Raw genomic sequence first — 15,685 nt, 5'->3', positions numbered from 1 at the left:
TACTGTCTGTACATCAAAAGCAAATCAGTTGGGTGGCTTCCTAACTGTACCTTTGCCATTCCACCAACTGGCCACACTCAGCCTCTCCTTATTCCTTCCTTCCAAATTCAGTCCATTAGCAATTAAATCAGCCAATTTTCCTCCATCTTCAGCCAGACTTTGGCAGCAGAATGGTAAATGAAAAAATGGAGCAGACCTAGACCACAATGAGTTGGACCAGAAGGTTCCTATGTGGCCAACATGAAATTAGTTTGTCTGCTAAATGGGACTCTAAACTCTTTAGCTATATTTACATTAGGACATTACACTAAATGAATAGAAACCTGAACTGCACATCAAAGAGCATCAAAAAGGAATTGTACATGTTATGTTTTTCAAGTCTTGAAGGTCAGGACGCTGGTAGATACATTCTTGTTCTTCTCAACCTTGGACACAGACAGTTGGGCTCTCACTAAAAATGTGCTCATTAACAACACCAGCAAGGGCTACCACAACTTCAGGGTAAGGTCACAATTCCTTGTTCTTTCTGGAGAGACTTGATCTGAAACATCTTTTCTTAGATGCCTGGAACAGGATTTTATGGAAGAAAGTTCTGTTGATGTAGCTTTCTAAGAAGCCAGTAGATAAAGTAGGTAAAGGTTAGGACCTAAAAAGGTGAGATAATCAGTCCACCCTGCTCTTTATATCTGTCCTTGTCTCCAGAGCTCCCTTGTGTAGACACAGATCCTCCTTATTCTTAATTGTTCCTGAAACTCATGGGATGGTCCCAGATTTAGAGAAGGCATCAGAGTAGCTCATACCTCAGTAAATATACAAGAGCCTCTGCATGAGATGAATCCAGCTGAGTGTCAAAGGATACACTCCATGGTTTTAAAGCATCCCTGGAAGGTCTTATTTTGTCACAATAGAACTTCAAATTTCTGCCTTCCTGACATGCTCAGGAGGACACCAGTGGAACCTCAGTCATTATCTGCCCCCTGGGAGGGAGGGAAGCAGAAAGAGGCAGAGGTACAGTTGCTGGCCATGGCTTTTATGCAACACCGCATGACAGTCTCTTTTCAGCAAAGATATTGCTGAAGAATTATGAAACATAGCAATGGCCCTTGGGGACCACCATTTTGTCATGCCACTTGCCTCTTTCATCTCTTTCAAGATGGTCTCTCCCCACTGAAGTCAGATCTTTCTACTCTTGCCTCACCAGTTTCCTTTTTCTTTGAACACCACAACTTCTGAACAGAAAAGTTTCATAGAACAGTGTTTTCCCTATTCCTTAAGGAGGTTATATTTTTCCTACTGTAGTAGGTGCCATTATAGGAGTGACATGTCCAATTAGAAATGTACCATTCTTCTATGAAGAAAATATGTAAAGGGCTTTACTTATAGCCTTTGTAAGCTGGCCTTATCCTTTTGGACTTACCTTATCTTCTTGATTTTATTCCAGAAAATTGTAGCATTGCTTTTAGTTGTGGTTTGATGTTTCCTAATGTCATCCTAATATGGGACAGTTTGTTTTAATTTAGCTAGTACTCATCTCTAAGATATTAAACTACTTGAACTCACTGAAGTTTAGAAGTAGAAGAGACCAAAGAGCCCATATAGTTTACCCATCCTGTGGTTGAGGAATTTATCCCTGATCAGTTACTGCTGACAGAATTGGAAGCTCGATCTCTTGTTCTGCTATTAATTTGTTTAGAAAAACAATGTTTCCTATCTTAATTATCAAGGTTTTTCATGTTTCTGTGCTCCTCAGTGGACCAGGAAAACAATTGCAAGCAGTTTTGCAAAACAGTGCAAGGTTGATGGAGAAAGAAAGACTAATACATTTAAGTCAACAGCAACAGCTATTACCTAGCTGTAGGTTACATGCAACAAAGGAAAATCCTCCAAGAGTCTGCTTTCTGTCCCAGTGCCTCAGAACAATTTTTGAAGCTACTTCATTATGCCCCCCCAAAAATCTTCATTTTTGCGAATGAACTCCCGACCCTCGTGACTTATAAGCCTACTACTCCTTAACCTTACTGTTTTGTTGGCTTTTCTTGACTTTGACACATCTCTGCCTAGTCATTTGATCCATCAAAGTCTTGCACATTTGCTCCTTTGTTAGCAAAGCCAAGCTTTGGGGTTGAAAATCTGCTCCCAAGAGTCTGCTCACCTGCAATCTGCAATCATATTCTGAACCGTCCACCAAACTCCTGCACTGTTCTCATTCAAAGTTAGGTAATTCCTTCACTGGTGGGTTTTAAATTATTTAATATAATTAATCGTAAATAATCCTCACAATGATTCACTCAACTCTTATTTTTTTTACTGACTTTAAAAAATTATGTCAAAATCTTCAACTCCTATAAAATTGTAAAGTTAGAGAAGATAATAAAAAATTATGCTTAATTTAAAAAAATTATGTGCTTAATTGACCTATGGAACATTAACCAGCTTTGTATTCAATTTAGAAATATTTTTATAGGCTTGGGGTTTTTTTGTTTGGGTGATGTGCTAACATGCACATATGTATGTATTAGTATCTCATAGCCCTCTTTGAAAAGGCTTTTCATCATCCTGATTTTCTCATTAATGGATTCAATAAAACTTTTGACACATGTTCTTTGGCATATTGTGAAGTATAACTTGACCTTAATTATAATACCCTCATTTGAGAATAACAAATACATAGTTTATATATATCCCCACTCCTCTGTTCTGCACCCATGAAATACATCAAAATTAATCATAAGCGTAGCTCAGAATTTTTCACAACATAATTCCCCAGAAGGTACTAAACACAATAAATGGACATTGATGCTAAAGTTAAAATTAATCATCCTCACTATATTTGCTTTTTTTTTTTTTTAATCGCTCTCTGAAGTTGCTAATCGGACCAAAGGACATTTATTCCTGCAAGATAACAGACATGAAGTGACAGCCTGAGAGTCACCAGCACCATAAAAACAGTTTGTTTAGTCCCATAATATTTTATTGCTGTCATTTGTATGCCTTCAGAAGGAAAGTTCACTCATGAGTTTTCCACACTCTACAGTTCCCTGGTGTGCACATTATTCCATCAGTCGCATTACTTTTTCTTTGCTGGCCCCTAAAGAAATAACTGCCTTCCCTGCTTGACCTCTGAGAAAAACTGTAGTTAGAGACTGAGTACTTTGAAATTGTCATTTGCAGAGGTTAAAAATGCCAAAATTAGCAATTTCATATGATTTGACCTAATCTGATAAAAGAATCAAAATTATGCTATCCTTGGTGATTTTCCAGTTTGAAATGAATTTATTCCTATTCTGAATCACTAATTCGCCAAAAAAAAAAAAAAAAGACTGATTTAATACCTACTGTGCACAAAGCATTGTGGTAGATTCCAGGGATGACAGAGATATAAAACACACCCTGCTCCAGAAGAATTCACACCTGGCTTCCAAGGTGTGATCGATCTTATTTTCTATTAGATTGTGTGCTATATGAAGGCAGAGGCCGTGCTTCCCTATGCTTTGTTTTTCTGTGTACGCATCACATGGCAGACATTCAATAAATTTTTGTTAAACAAGATGGTAGCAAAGTGGAAAATAATGAGAGAAGAAGGAAAGGAAAGGGGGAGGGAGGAACAGCACTAGTTTGAGAAGCTGCCAAGTTGGACTTGTTACCAAAAAAGGGAAGACAATGAAGAAGTTAGTTGTTTTTTTAAAATTTATTTCTAATGAGTTTTATACTCCAAAATAGTTTTAAAGCCATCTATTGAAATAGCTTTGACTCTAAGTGGCATTGATTTTGGTTTGTTTCCAAAATGAAACCAGTCTGAAAAGTTATACGCATTTCACTGTAAATGAATTTTAAAACAAAGTCTTCAGTGCAGTAACCGAAGTGCTTTCATCAATGGTAGCAATCATTTTGTTACGTGATGGTGATTTGGAGGTACAAACTATGGCATCTATTAAAAATCCACACAAACAGGGGTGCCTGGTGGGCTCAGTCAGTGGAGCATGCGGCTCTTGATTTCAGGGTTAATGAGTTTGAGCACCACATTGGGTATAGACATTACTTAAAAAATAAAATCTTTCAAATAAACTCACACAAACATAGCACTATGAGGACCTTTTAGTCTGTTTCTCATTTCTAACGCACGAGACCTTCATGATGCTTTTTCCTTTTGTCATTGTTGAAATTATCAAGGTATATGTTAGAACTGACTTTTAAGAAGTTCATAGTAAAATTATTATCCCCATTTCAGTTTGTTTAAGAAGGCTTTTCTTTTATAAAACCCAGCTCCACTCATCAAGAGCCAGTGACCAAATTTATTTTTTTAGTTTACTTATTCCTGGAAAATATTAAAGGAATTTAGTTATAATGTTTCCAGAATTGGGAAAAATATTCATCAGTTATTCTGAGAAATTTATTGGGTGTAAAAAGATTTACAGGGGCACCTAGGTGGCTCAGTCAGTTAGGTGTCCAACTCTCGATTTCGGCTTGGGTTGTGATCTTGGGGTCCGAGGATGGAGCATCCCAGGATGGAGCCCCGAGTCAGGCTCCACACTCAGCAAGGAGTCTGCTTCTCTCTTCTCCCTTTCCCTCTGCCCCTCCCCTCATGCATTCTCTCTCTTTCTCTCTCTCCCAAATAAATAAGATTTACATTGTGGTAAATAGTCTATACTAGCTTTGTCACTTACAGATGACATACCACTTATCATTTAATAATAAATGTTCAATAAAAATTAGAATTATCATATATCATACTTTTACCTATGAGTTTGGTATAGGATTGAAGAGAAGGAAAAAACACCGGTGAAAGAGTAGCTTGCTGGAACTTTAATAGAAAGCAAGTTAGTTATGTATACTAAAAGACTTAAAAATGTTCATCGTCTTTGAACCAGCTGTTCTATTCCTGGGAATTCATCCTAAGGAAATAATTAAGAGTTTGAACAAAGGTTTAACTGTCAGAGTATTCACTACGATGTCATTTATACTAGTGAAAAATTAGAAACAACTTTAATGTCCAATGGTAATGGAATATTTTTTAGTCATGCTACGGTTACATATCTTATAAAATACAAATATTATAGATTACATGACAATTTTTATTATATATTGTTCCACTAACACAAAGGCTCTTAATCTAATTAAGGTTAACCTAATACAGTTACTAACTGTACCTTCATAAAAGAATTACACACACACACTTTTTTATCCCCCTGGAAGCATACACACCAAGATTTTGACATCACTGGGTCTGAAGAAAGAGTTAGGCATGTTTAGAGGTTTGTTTTGTTTTTTTTTTAATTTTTATTTATTTATGATAGTCACAGAGAGAGAGAGAGAGAGGCAGAGACACAGGCAGAGGGAGAAGCAGGCTCCATGCACCGGGAGCCTGACGTGGGATTCGATCCCGGGTCTCCAGGATCGCGCCCTGGGCCAAAGACAGGCGCTAAACCGCTGCACCACCCAGAGATCCCTGTTTAGAGGTTTTATATTTCCTTTCTGTTCATCCCATTATCTAATTTTTATTCCAGTGAACATATACCACTTTCATGTTAATACAAAACTGTTTCAGTAAGAAGAAAGAACTGCTACCCTCTGTTTACAAGCAACATCTCCACTGGTCACAAATGTGCTGGGTTTTTGAGGTTCTGATTGTTAAGGATGAGGGAACAAACTGTGGTAATAGATGAAAACAGTGAGGATGTCCTCTCTGGCATTCCATAAAGATTACTGAGATAAAGATAAAGGATTATCTGAATATTTAGCATTAGTCACTTCAGAAAGGTTACAACAAAAGCAAAAAATTTAAATAGGATCCAAGTAAACTAAAGTGTGAGTCATATTTCTTTCATTTGAAGTAAAGTCATTCTAAATAAGAAATTTAAAGACTTCCTTGTTTATAAGCATTTGATTTTTTATTCTTAGGAGATACTTATTTGTGGTCATCTGTAGTTTCTGTTTCAGAAAAAAAGATCACTAACTGAAAACACTCCTATTTCATTTTAAATAATTAGGCAACTTGTGAATAACTTTTTTGATTATAAAAATAACATATACATAACAGAAAATTTGGAAATTCACTCCTAATTATATTACCCAAAGGTAAGCATAAATAACATTTTGATGTCCATCCGTAAAGTTGATAACCATTTTTAATTTAAAGACAAGAGATTGGTGTTTAGGTATTTAAATTCCCTGAAAGTCAGTTAGGTTCATGTAAATACATTTTCCTCCATTATCTGTGGCATTGGGAGGCAGTTGTAGTGAAATAAGGTAATCCTTGACTACAGTTATCCATGTTAAAATGCAATTGTGGCTACTGTCTTCTACCTTGGATATACCAGAGCTTTCTGGAGAGGGAAAAAAAAAGTTCAAGCAGCGTGATACCAGCAACCCATAGAAAGGACCCACTCACATTCTTCTTAATTCTTCATTTCTTCCAGGACAGATTTCAGTGGATGGCTTTATGCGCTATCTGAGTGGAGAAGAAAATGGAGTCGTTTCACCTGAGAAACTGGATTTGAATGAAGATATGTCTCAGCCCCTTTCTCACTATTTCATCAATTCCTCACACAACACCTACCTCACAGGTATGAATTCACAAGTCTTTGACGATGGCTTTCTCCAGTCTCAACAAATTTCACCAACCTCTACTTTCTGTTGTTCACAAGGTGTTTTCTCTCATTTCCTGTAAAACGCCTCTGAGAACTGAGTTCTGGGACCAGAGGTTCTGCCTGTCAGAAGCAATATCACTTCTTCAAAACATATCTCTTCCTCAGTTTTTAAGTCTTCTAAAATGTATCATGTCTGGTATCTTTGGGTCAATGGAAGTTTTGTGTAACTGAACTCCCTCTGCAGTGGACTTCAAAGCCACTGGCAATACTACCTAGTTCTCTGGACTGTTTTCATGTACAGGAAGTTCTAAAGCCTACATATCTTATGTTAAAAGCAAATAGCTAATTTTGCTTAAGGTGGAGTGAGGCTTTAGATGTAAAACAAATTTAACCCTGAATGACAACCTATAGTTCATTGTAAATATTAAAATAATGGAGGAAAAACCAACAGTGTGCTTCCTAAGGTGATCCTAAATTGAGCATTGCCATGGTTTTTAGTAGATCATTAAACAGAAAAACAAGGGGCACCTGGGTGGCTCAGTCAGTTAAGCATCTACCTTCCATTCAGGTCATGATTCCAGGGTCCTGGAATCAAGCCCAACATTGGGCTCTCTGTTCAGCAGGGAGCTTGCTTCTCCCTCTCCCTCTGCTGCTCACCCTGCTTATGCTCTCTTGCTTGTGCTCTCTCTCTCAAATAAATACATAAAATCCTAAATAAATAGAAAAACAAGAAAACACATATATACATACATATCATCTTAATTTAGTTTAAAATTAACATTTTTAATAAATACAGAGTTTAATAAGCTAAACGTGTTTTTATATTAGAAACGACAAATACCCACCATTTGCTTCGACGGGGAACTGGAGGGTATTATGCTGAGTGAAGTAAGTCAATCGGAGAAGGACAAACATTATATGGTCTCATTCATTTGGGGAATATAAAAAATAGTGAAAGGGAATAAAGGGGAAAGGAGAAAAAATGAGTGGGAAATATCAGAAAGGGAGACAGAACATGAAAGACTTCTAACTCTGGGAAACGAACTAGGGGTGGTGGAAGAGGAGGTGGGCGGGGGGTGGGGGTGACTGGGTGGCAGGCACTGGGGGGCGGTGCACTTGATGGGATGAGCACTGGGTGTTAGTCTATATGTTGGCAAATTGAACACCAATAAAAAATAAATTTATAAAAAATAAATAAAATTAAAAAGTTAAAAATTTTAAAAAAGTGTTTTTATAATCAAAATGCATTTCTTGCAGAATACTTTCTGTATGACAGATTTCTAATTACCAGCCTTGAAAAGACTTCATAAAAAAAAGTCTACTGGTTAAAAAAAAAAAAAAAAAAAAAAAAGGCCTTTTAAAAAAAACATATCAGTCCCCTACTTCAGACACTCCATAACCCAAATTAATATATGATAGCCAGACTTTAAGACCCACAATGCAACCAAATTCTCATTTGATCTGCGTAAGCTGTAGATGCCCCCCTATGCCTTGGGAGAGGCTTAGATGTGCCAATGGTTTGTTGTCCAAGGACGTATTGCAGGGTTTTTTGTGTTGCAGGGTAGACCAGCAAAGCTATGAACATAATGACAAGGGAGATCCAGGCATTGTATATTCAGGGGTGTTTAAGAGAATTTCACAGGGTTCGATTATATGGCAAATAAGGAGTTCTTTCATCTAAATCCCTTAAGAAGATCCATTCATCCCAGTATAAATGTATGCCGTATTGTATCAAATCCGGCATTGGCCTTGTACCCAACACTTGGTGAAAAAAAAAAAAAAAAGCTTAGAATAGAAATGACCCTCCAACAGAGAGAACAAAGTAGCCTCCAGAAAGCTAGAGTGGGCTATCTCAGGATGCCTCCATATAATCTGAGAGTATCTAATTAGAACCATATAATCTGAGATCTGGTCAATTGAAGTGCAATTTGTATGTTCTTCATAAAAATTGGGTGGCTCTCAGGCTACTCACAGCCTGTTTCATTTCAACTAACATTATCTACTGGGAGAGATGCATGCCAAAAACTAACTAGATTCATGTTTGGCTCATCCTAAACTCTATTCTTGTCATTTCTTGTTGCATAATAAATCACTCTAAAATTCAGTGGCATAAAACACCCACCATGTTATTTTGATCCATATTCTATATGTCAAGAATTCAGATAGGGCACAAGAGGAGATGGCTTATTTCTCTTTCCTGGTGTCTTGGGCTTCAGCTGCCAAATAAGTGCCTGGGGTAATGCAAAGGCGTTGTGCTGGAATTATCTGAATGCTTCTCCAGCATGTCTAGAACTTGAGTTCAGTTAGGATTCTTAACCTTTTTGCCTGTAAGAGGCCTCACCATGTAGCTTGGGCTTCCTCACAGCATAATAGCCCAGGGTAGGTAGACTTCTTATATGGCAGATCATGGCTACAAGAACAAATGTCCCAAAGAACAAAGAGAGTTAATTGCCTTATTGTACTTCACCTCTGAAGTTCTGTGCTGTCACTTTGTCAAAACAATCACAAACCTACCCAGATTCAAAGGGAGAAAGCATAGACCATAGACCATAGCTCTCATTGGGAGGAATGTCAAAATATTTTTAATTTTTTATCTTCTCAGGGGAATCTTAATCTTATTTGGTATCATTGACCAATTAGGCATTCTGATGAAGTCTATGGACCCTTCTAAGAGTAGTGTTAAATGTATAAAAGAAAATAAAATATATAATAAAAAATGGATAATTTCCAGCAAAATAGTTTTAGCAAATATTAAAAAATAAATTTGTAATCAAATAGTATATGTTTCTATGAGCACAATTTAAACATTAGTATAAATAGTATGATGTGACTGTTTGCAACAATGGAACATGATATGAAAATATCTGTAATTTCTGCTGGTGGCAGAGTCACAGATCTGCTTGTAGTGCTGTGACTTGTGACCTGGATTTATAACTGAAGAGATTATTAAATTTTACATAGAGGTTTAGGGCAGCCCAGGTGGCACAGCGGTTTAGCGCCGCCTTCAGCCCAGGGAGTGATCCTGGAAACCAGGGATCGAGTCCCACATCGGGCTCCCTGCATGGAGCCTGCTTCTCCCTCTGCCATGTCTCTGTCTCTCTCTCTCTCGTTCTGTGTGTCTCTTGAATAAATTTTACATAGAGGTTTAAATTAAAGACATAATCTTTTCTCTCATCCAAGTTTGAGGAGGTTGACAGAATCTCAAGTTAAGATCTTTCATTTGAAAGGATCCTAAACAATATAACTATGAAGACCGGCACATGATGGCATCTTGCAATTATCATGTGCTTAGGACCACAAGATTCTTAAAAATACCTAAGTATATGTTAAATTAAATTTTGGACATTGTATGTGGTTTCATCTGCCTGGGAGTCATGATATGCAGTAATTTTACCAATTGTCCTTTTTTAACTCCAAAAATGCCTTCTAGCTGATGCGTTTACATTTATTAGTATCTGTATTATTTGTCATATAATAAATGAGGCAATGGTAGCAAAATGATTAAATAATAAAACTGATTGGATAATCAATTTTTTTTACCTTCTCTCAGAATATATTCTCTCTTTCTGCCTATCTTTATGGATTTATGGTTTTTAGATTTTATGTAGGTTCATCAACCACAACCACTGTTCTCTTTTTGATACACAAATTGTCTCAGCATTGGTCAATGGAAACATTTTTTAGCTGGTTTCTGCATTCTCTTGACATGACCCATTGATCTTTGAAAATGTCCTTGCTTTCTGGCACATAAAGATCTTCCAGGCTCACCTTGCTCCTTTCTGCACCACCATGGAATCAGACTTTTCCCCAAATGACCTCTGGTTTCCTTTAGTGGAGAAAAATTGAATGGGTAACAGCAATTTGCATTAGGAAATACTGCTTCTAGACCATCTCAGCAAACAAAGCAAGGAAAGATATATTTGTGTGTGAACTGGCACAGTTCACGTAACTATCTTCATTCTTATCTTCCAACTTGTTTAAATTGATCCTAAAACCATGCTTTCTTTATCAGTCTTGATACCAATTAAATGATACATAATTAATTCATTTACTTTACTAACAACCACAATAATAGCTCCAAGAAAATTATTTGGTGTCAATAGGAACAATAAAACTACAGAATACTCTTCAGTTTTTCTCTTTGATTCCTTTTTGTGGTTGTTTATAACTACATTTCATTAAGGATTTCTAGTCCAATGAATTTCTTCCTGAGACACATTTGCCCTCCCTCTGAATAACTTGATAAGCACAGATGTGTTTGAGAATTTGGCTTCATTGTGTTGGCTTGGTTTTGGGGTGTTAGCATATTAATGGCTAATAGTTATCAGTAGTTGGAGCCTTCAGCTACTAGGAAAGAGAAGGGTCTACTCTATTTTTTTGATATAGAAAGAGCTCCAAGAGCTATCTCTCTTTGTATTCAATTCAAAGGTTTCATATCAGCACCACCTGATACACATGCTTCCTGACCAAGTAAACCAATTCTCTCTCCAATTATTCAATTGCTAGTGATATTAGAATTCACATATTTTCAAATATTCAGGTCTAAAACTATGTTATCCATGTGAAACCATGTTCTGATCTTTATGTTTTTTTTTTAACTTGCTCACTCTTCTGAGCCGTGTATTGCTTTACTGAGATTTGCACTATATTAATCCACATTCTCACAATGTTATTTTATTCTAATACCAGTCAAAATTTTTCATTTTCCTACTGAGAAATTAAAGAAGATTCCATATAGTTAACCAAGAAACTGTACATATAAATTCTAATACAGGCTCTGGATGTTTTGTCTGAAATTCTCTTTGATTTATTGGTTAAATTTGGTTATACTTCATATGATATTATTAGTATCTTTGCTTTAATTATAGATAAATCTAAAGTAGAACTCTCCCAGAGGCCTTTGGGTAAAATATAAGCACTGATGATATAGAAATTCAAACTTCCCAAAGCCAATTAAGAATATTATAAAATAAAGTTATAAACAATGTATAACCCAATAGAATCCAATTAAATGTTAAAATCAATACCTAGGAAATGAGATTTTATAGTTTACAAGCACTTACAGAACAAGTAGAAACTTTTTCTATAGATATGTTATTTCATATAAAGGGTATTTAATGAAAAAAAGGAGTCTTCCTACTCAAATCAGTTTTTTAAATGGTAGACACAAACAAAGCTTGGCTCCTATTGCAGTATGTTTTGAATATAGGAAAAAAGCTTATAGAGTCACAATCATTAAGATTATGATCAACCAACCTTCTTCCCCCACCGTCACTACCCTACTTAGTTTCCTAGAGCACATTAGGAGCTAGTATTCCTGAGAAACGCTGGTCTAGATTCAAATAAGGAGGATTTTGATTTTTGGAATGTTGTCTTTTGAGCATTCAAAGGAACTATAAAAATTAAATGTACAGTATGAAAACCAATCAATTTAGCAATATGCTATTATTATTATGTCTATTTCTTTGCTCATTATTGCCCCTTTGTTGACCATCAAGATGCCCAGAAGGAAAAATAAATAGGATCATTGAGAGAACTGTATGCACAGAATGAGTTGATTTTTAATTATCATGGTCATTTTTCTAGGGTTTTGGATAGTCTTGGCAGTACATCAAGTAGTAATTATGTTTTAAATTATTGTTTTTCCTTGAGGAATCCACTCTTATGACTCAAAACAAAATTATCTCAGGACAGAACAGTATGCACTCATTTCAACCTATACTTTTTCAGCTTCTCATAAATCTTCCCAGACTCCAATCCATTTGGGAGATAATGGTTCCATATTCATGGACAAAGCAAAGTAGTATATCTCTGAATAATTAACATCCTCATTCAGTTTAGAAAAAAAATAGATTTGAGGTTTTAGCTATCCTCTGATGAATTAAATTATCTGATTGAGTATATCAAATAATTATTCAACTCCTCTTCTCACATATATGCTCTGGACTGCAGAAAAGTTCCTGAAATAATTCAAGGCATAGTTTTACCCTTGTCATTTAGCCACAACCAACCCAGACTGAGTGTCACCTTCTGCTTTCCCATCTCTCCTATCCTTTTAAACCCTAGCACGTGTAACCTTTTATAATTTAGTTTTGGTTTAAAACATACACAAACCTATGAAAGTTAAGTGGTAGAATGGAAAGAAATCACATTTCACAAATAGAGCTCATTCAAATCTTCCTTTAAGTAAGTTAACTCTTCTAAACCTTAGTTTCTTCATTTGTAAAATAAATTGAGACAGCCAGAGGTACTGTTACTTAATGACTTAAATGTTAAGGAATTTATTACCAATCACAGCAAGAAGTCCAGAAGCAGAGAGGTTGAGAGTTGATTAAATAAAAAGTTCACTGATGTCATCAGAGACCCAGATGCCTTCTGTCTCTTTGCTCCCTTTATGGCTGCAAGATGTCTATGCACCCTGATCATTGCCTCCCTATGAAATAAGATTCACATGTGGCACAGGGCAAGTCCCTGTCTTGTGGCCCTTTGTACAGCTGAAGCCTCCCCCTACCCCCACCCCACCCCCCACACACACACTACGCAGTAGAGTTTCCTTTATGCTTTATTAGATATAGCCCAGAGTTACACCACATAGCAATGCCCATTTTAATCACTAACGTGGGCCACAGAACTCCTGTGAATAATTAGGAAGAATTAAGATTTACCCTGGGGCTGAAGAGGGGACCCTGAAACATATCAGAAGCTAAATTAAATAGGATCTAAAGAGAATTCTTTGGTGAGGAGAAAGAGAAAAAAAGAGAAAGAAATGGAAACCAGAAGTGCAAGGTTGAGGTGAGAGTTTGAACTCCCTGGCACAAAAGAACATCTCTATTATTTGTTTGTACTTGCCTTCCCACTTAGATGGGCAAGGGTAAGGAACATGACTCATGTCATTTTGCATTCCCAGGAACCAGTACTTTTTCATCCCACAGAGAACGTGTTTGGAAGTGTGCCAGACCCTAATGGTGAGGCTTCTATAATCAGTACAGCATATGCTAAAAGTTGCTTCCCCATTTTCTCACCTAAGCCACCCTATGGCAATTGGATCCATGTTGAAGACAGCTTCATGGTCTCCCTGGGGCAGCTCGCAGATACTATGGGAGAGACATCAGACCAAACTCATGTCCCTAGAAATGGTCAAGATGAATAAACACATCCTTTATCCTGTGGACAGTTTCCTCAACTGTAACTGTGGGATGAGGCAACCTGAATGGCTGACACAGCGTTTTGTTTTGTTTTGTTTTGTTTTGTTTTGTTTTAAGATTTTATTTATTCATGAGAAACACACAGAGAGGCAGAGACACTAGCAGAAGAAGCAGGCTCCCTGAGAGGAGCCCAATGTGGGACTCGATCCCAAGACCCCAGGATCATGTCCTGAGCCAAAGACAGATGCTCAACCACTGAGCCACCCAGGAGTCCCTGGCTGACACAGCATTGAAAGCAAAAGGAGAAATAGTTCCCATCTCCATTTTTTGAAAGAAATACTGTTTATTGAAGAAGACCACTGAATTAACAAATTCATCATGTTCTGGAAACTTTTTGTATGGAGGTTGAAAATAAGACAATACATAATGTTAACTATAAATATAGACAATTTCTCAGAAGCCTGTGTTAATAGAGAGGTTGTTATTTTCAATTTTTTGGTCTCTTCCATCCATGGATGCCTTCGGTAATCTTAGACAAAGCACAAGTGAATGTAGCCAACTGACCAAAATGAATGCAGTCAAGTGAGAAGTTTCAGAGCTATGACTTTGGGCAGTATTATGAATTAATCTGAGATGGAGCTTTGGTTCCTAAGTTCAATCATGGACTTGGAATGTACTCCAGAGGGTATTCACAGCCAGGCCGAGGTGATGTCAGATACTAGTTTCAGAAATAACAAGGGTTGAGGGACTCATGACATATCATTAATCCCAATTCCAGGCAATCCCCTGGCCCCAGAAGCTATATTTATTGGATGTAATCAAATGGAAATATAATGGATGGATGGGATATAATAATGAGGAGTTAGGAATGTTACGGAAGAAAAATAAATGAGCTTTGAGGATTTGGGCAGAAAAGGAGGAAATAATGGAAAATATTAATACACTTATTTGGAGAAAAAATCTCCATAAATAAAGGAAAATACACAGGGAACCTAACGTGCATGCCAAGGAACAGGACAATTATGAGTTTTCTTAAATGTGAGTTTTCTTAAAATATGCTTTCTTTGGGAGACTTCCATTTCTTATAAAGAGTATTCATTTTAAGATTGAACAAGTTGATCTTGGAAGGATTCTCTTGGCTTAGGTGTTGGACAATAAAGACAACATAGACACACACAGACACACACACACACATATACACACACACTCCTCTTCCATTCTTTAATGCTTTTTTTCTTCAGGCTCTTTTGCATCTCACAAAAGCAACTCCACACCTTATCCTGTGTGTTTACACAGGATCAATGTTTAAAAACATTAACTGATCAACATTTGAAAAGTACATCAAATTCCTCCTATTTGTTCTTTGAATGATTAAAAAAAATTGCAAAAGAAAATTGCATGCAAATTCAAAGAAATTTTCCTAGAAATTTTTTTGAATCTTTTATGACTGAAAACTCTAGTGTGGGTTAGGTATTTATTTCAATCCACCATTAAACTTTATCTGGCTTATAACTCAATGGCAGCTTCCCCACTGAAGTTAAAAACACTCAATGACCAATTAATGAAATAGACTCCAAAATTGTAATAGTATTGGATAATCAGTAATACACTTAAACAGTTTTCTAGATAGTACAAAAGAAAATCTGCTCTACTCTTTAATAACGTATGATTTTTCGCAGTAGCTAGCATTTTTAATGAGTTAACCAATAATTATTTGAATCCATCACTTACTTTAGCTAAAGCAGCCTCCCTTAGGCTTAAAAATCATATAAGTGACTACCTTTTCTCATTCACTTTCACTGTCCAACCCCCTTTTTTAAATGCAGCAAAGACCTTTATTACAACAAACGTTAAGGCAATTATAAATGGCAAATTGATTATCTAGCATCAGGAACTTTCTAGATTACTTTGTCAGCGTTTCTTCTTTCGCAAACACATTTGTGTGTTTAAAAT

General features: G+C 36.5%; 1 protein-coding gene across 2 annotated transcripts in view; it reads left to right on the top strand.

Moving 5' to 3' along the window:
- Nucleotides 1–15,685, top strand: part of PLCB1 (phospholipase C beta 1) — a 673,888-nt gene that overhangs the window by 480,482 nt on the left and 177,721 nt on the right. For both annotated transcript variants that reach the window (XM_077872243.1, XM_077872244.1), the window contains exon 10: nucleotides 6,417–6,563. In XM_077872243.1, coding sequence (XP_077728369.1) covers nucleotides 6,417–6,563 — 147 coding nt within the window. The remainder of the gene's footprint in view (nucleotides 1–6,416; nucleotides 6,564–15,685) is intronic.

Source organism: Canis aureus, chromosome 26, assembly GCF_053574225.1.
Source record: "Canis aureus isolate CA01 chromosome 26, VMU_Caureus_v.1.0, whole genome shotgun sequence".
In the NCBI taxonomy this organism is placed as follows: domain Eukaryota; kingdom Metazoa; phylum Chordata; class Mammalia; order Carnivora; family Canidae; genus Canis; species Canis aureus.
Note: the sequence above shows the minus strand (reverse complement) of the source record. Positions and strands in the feature narration are given on the sequence as shown.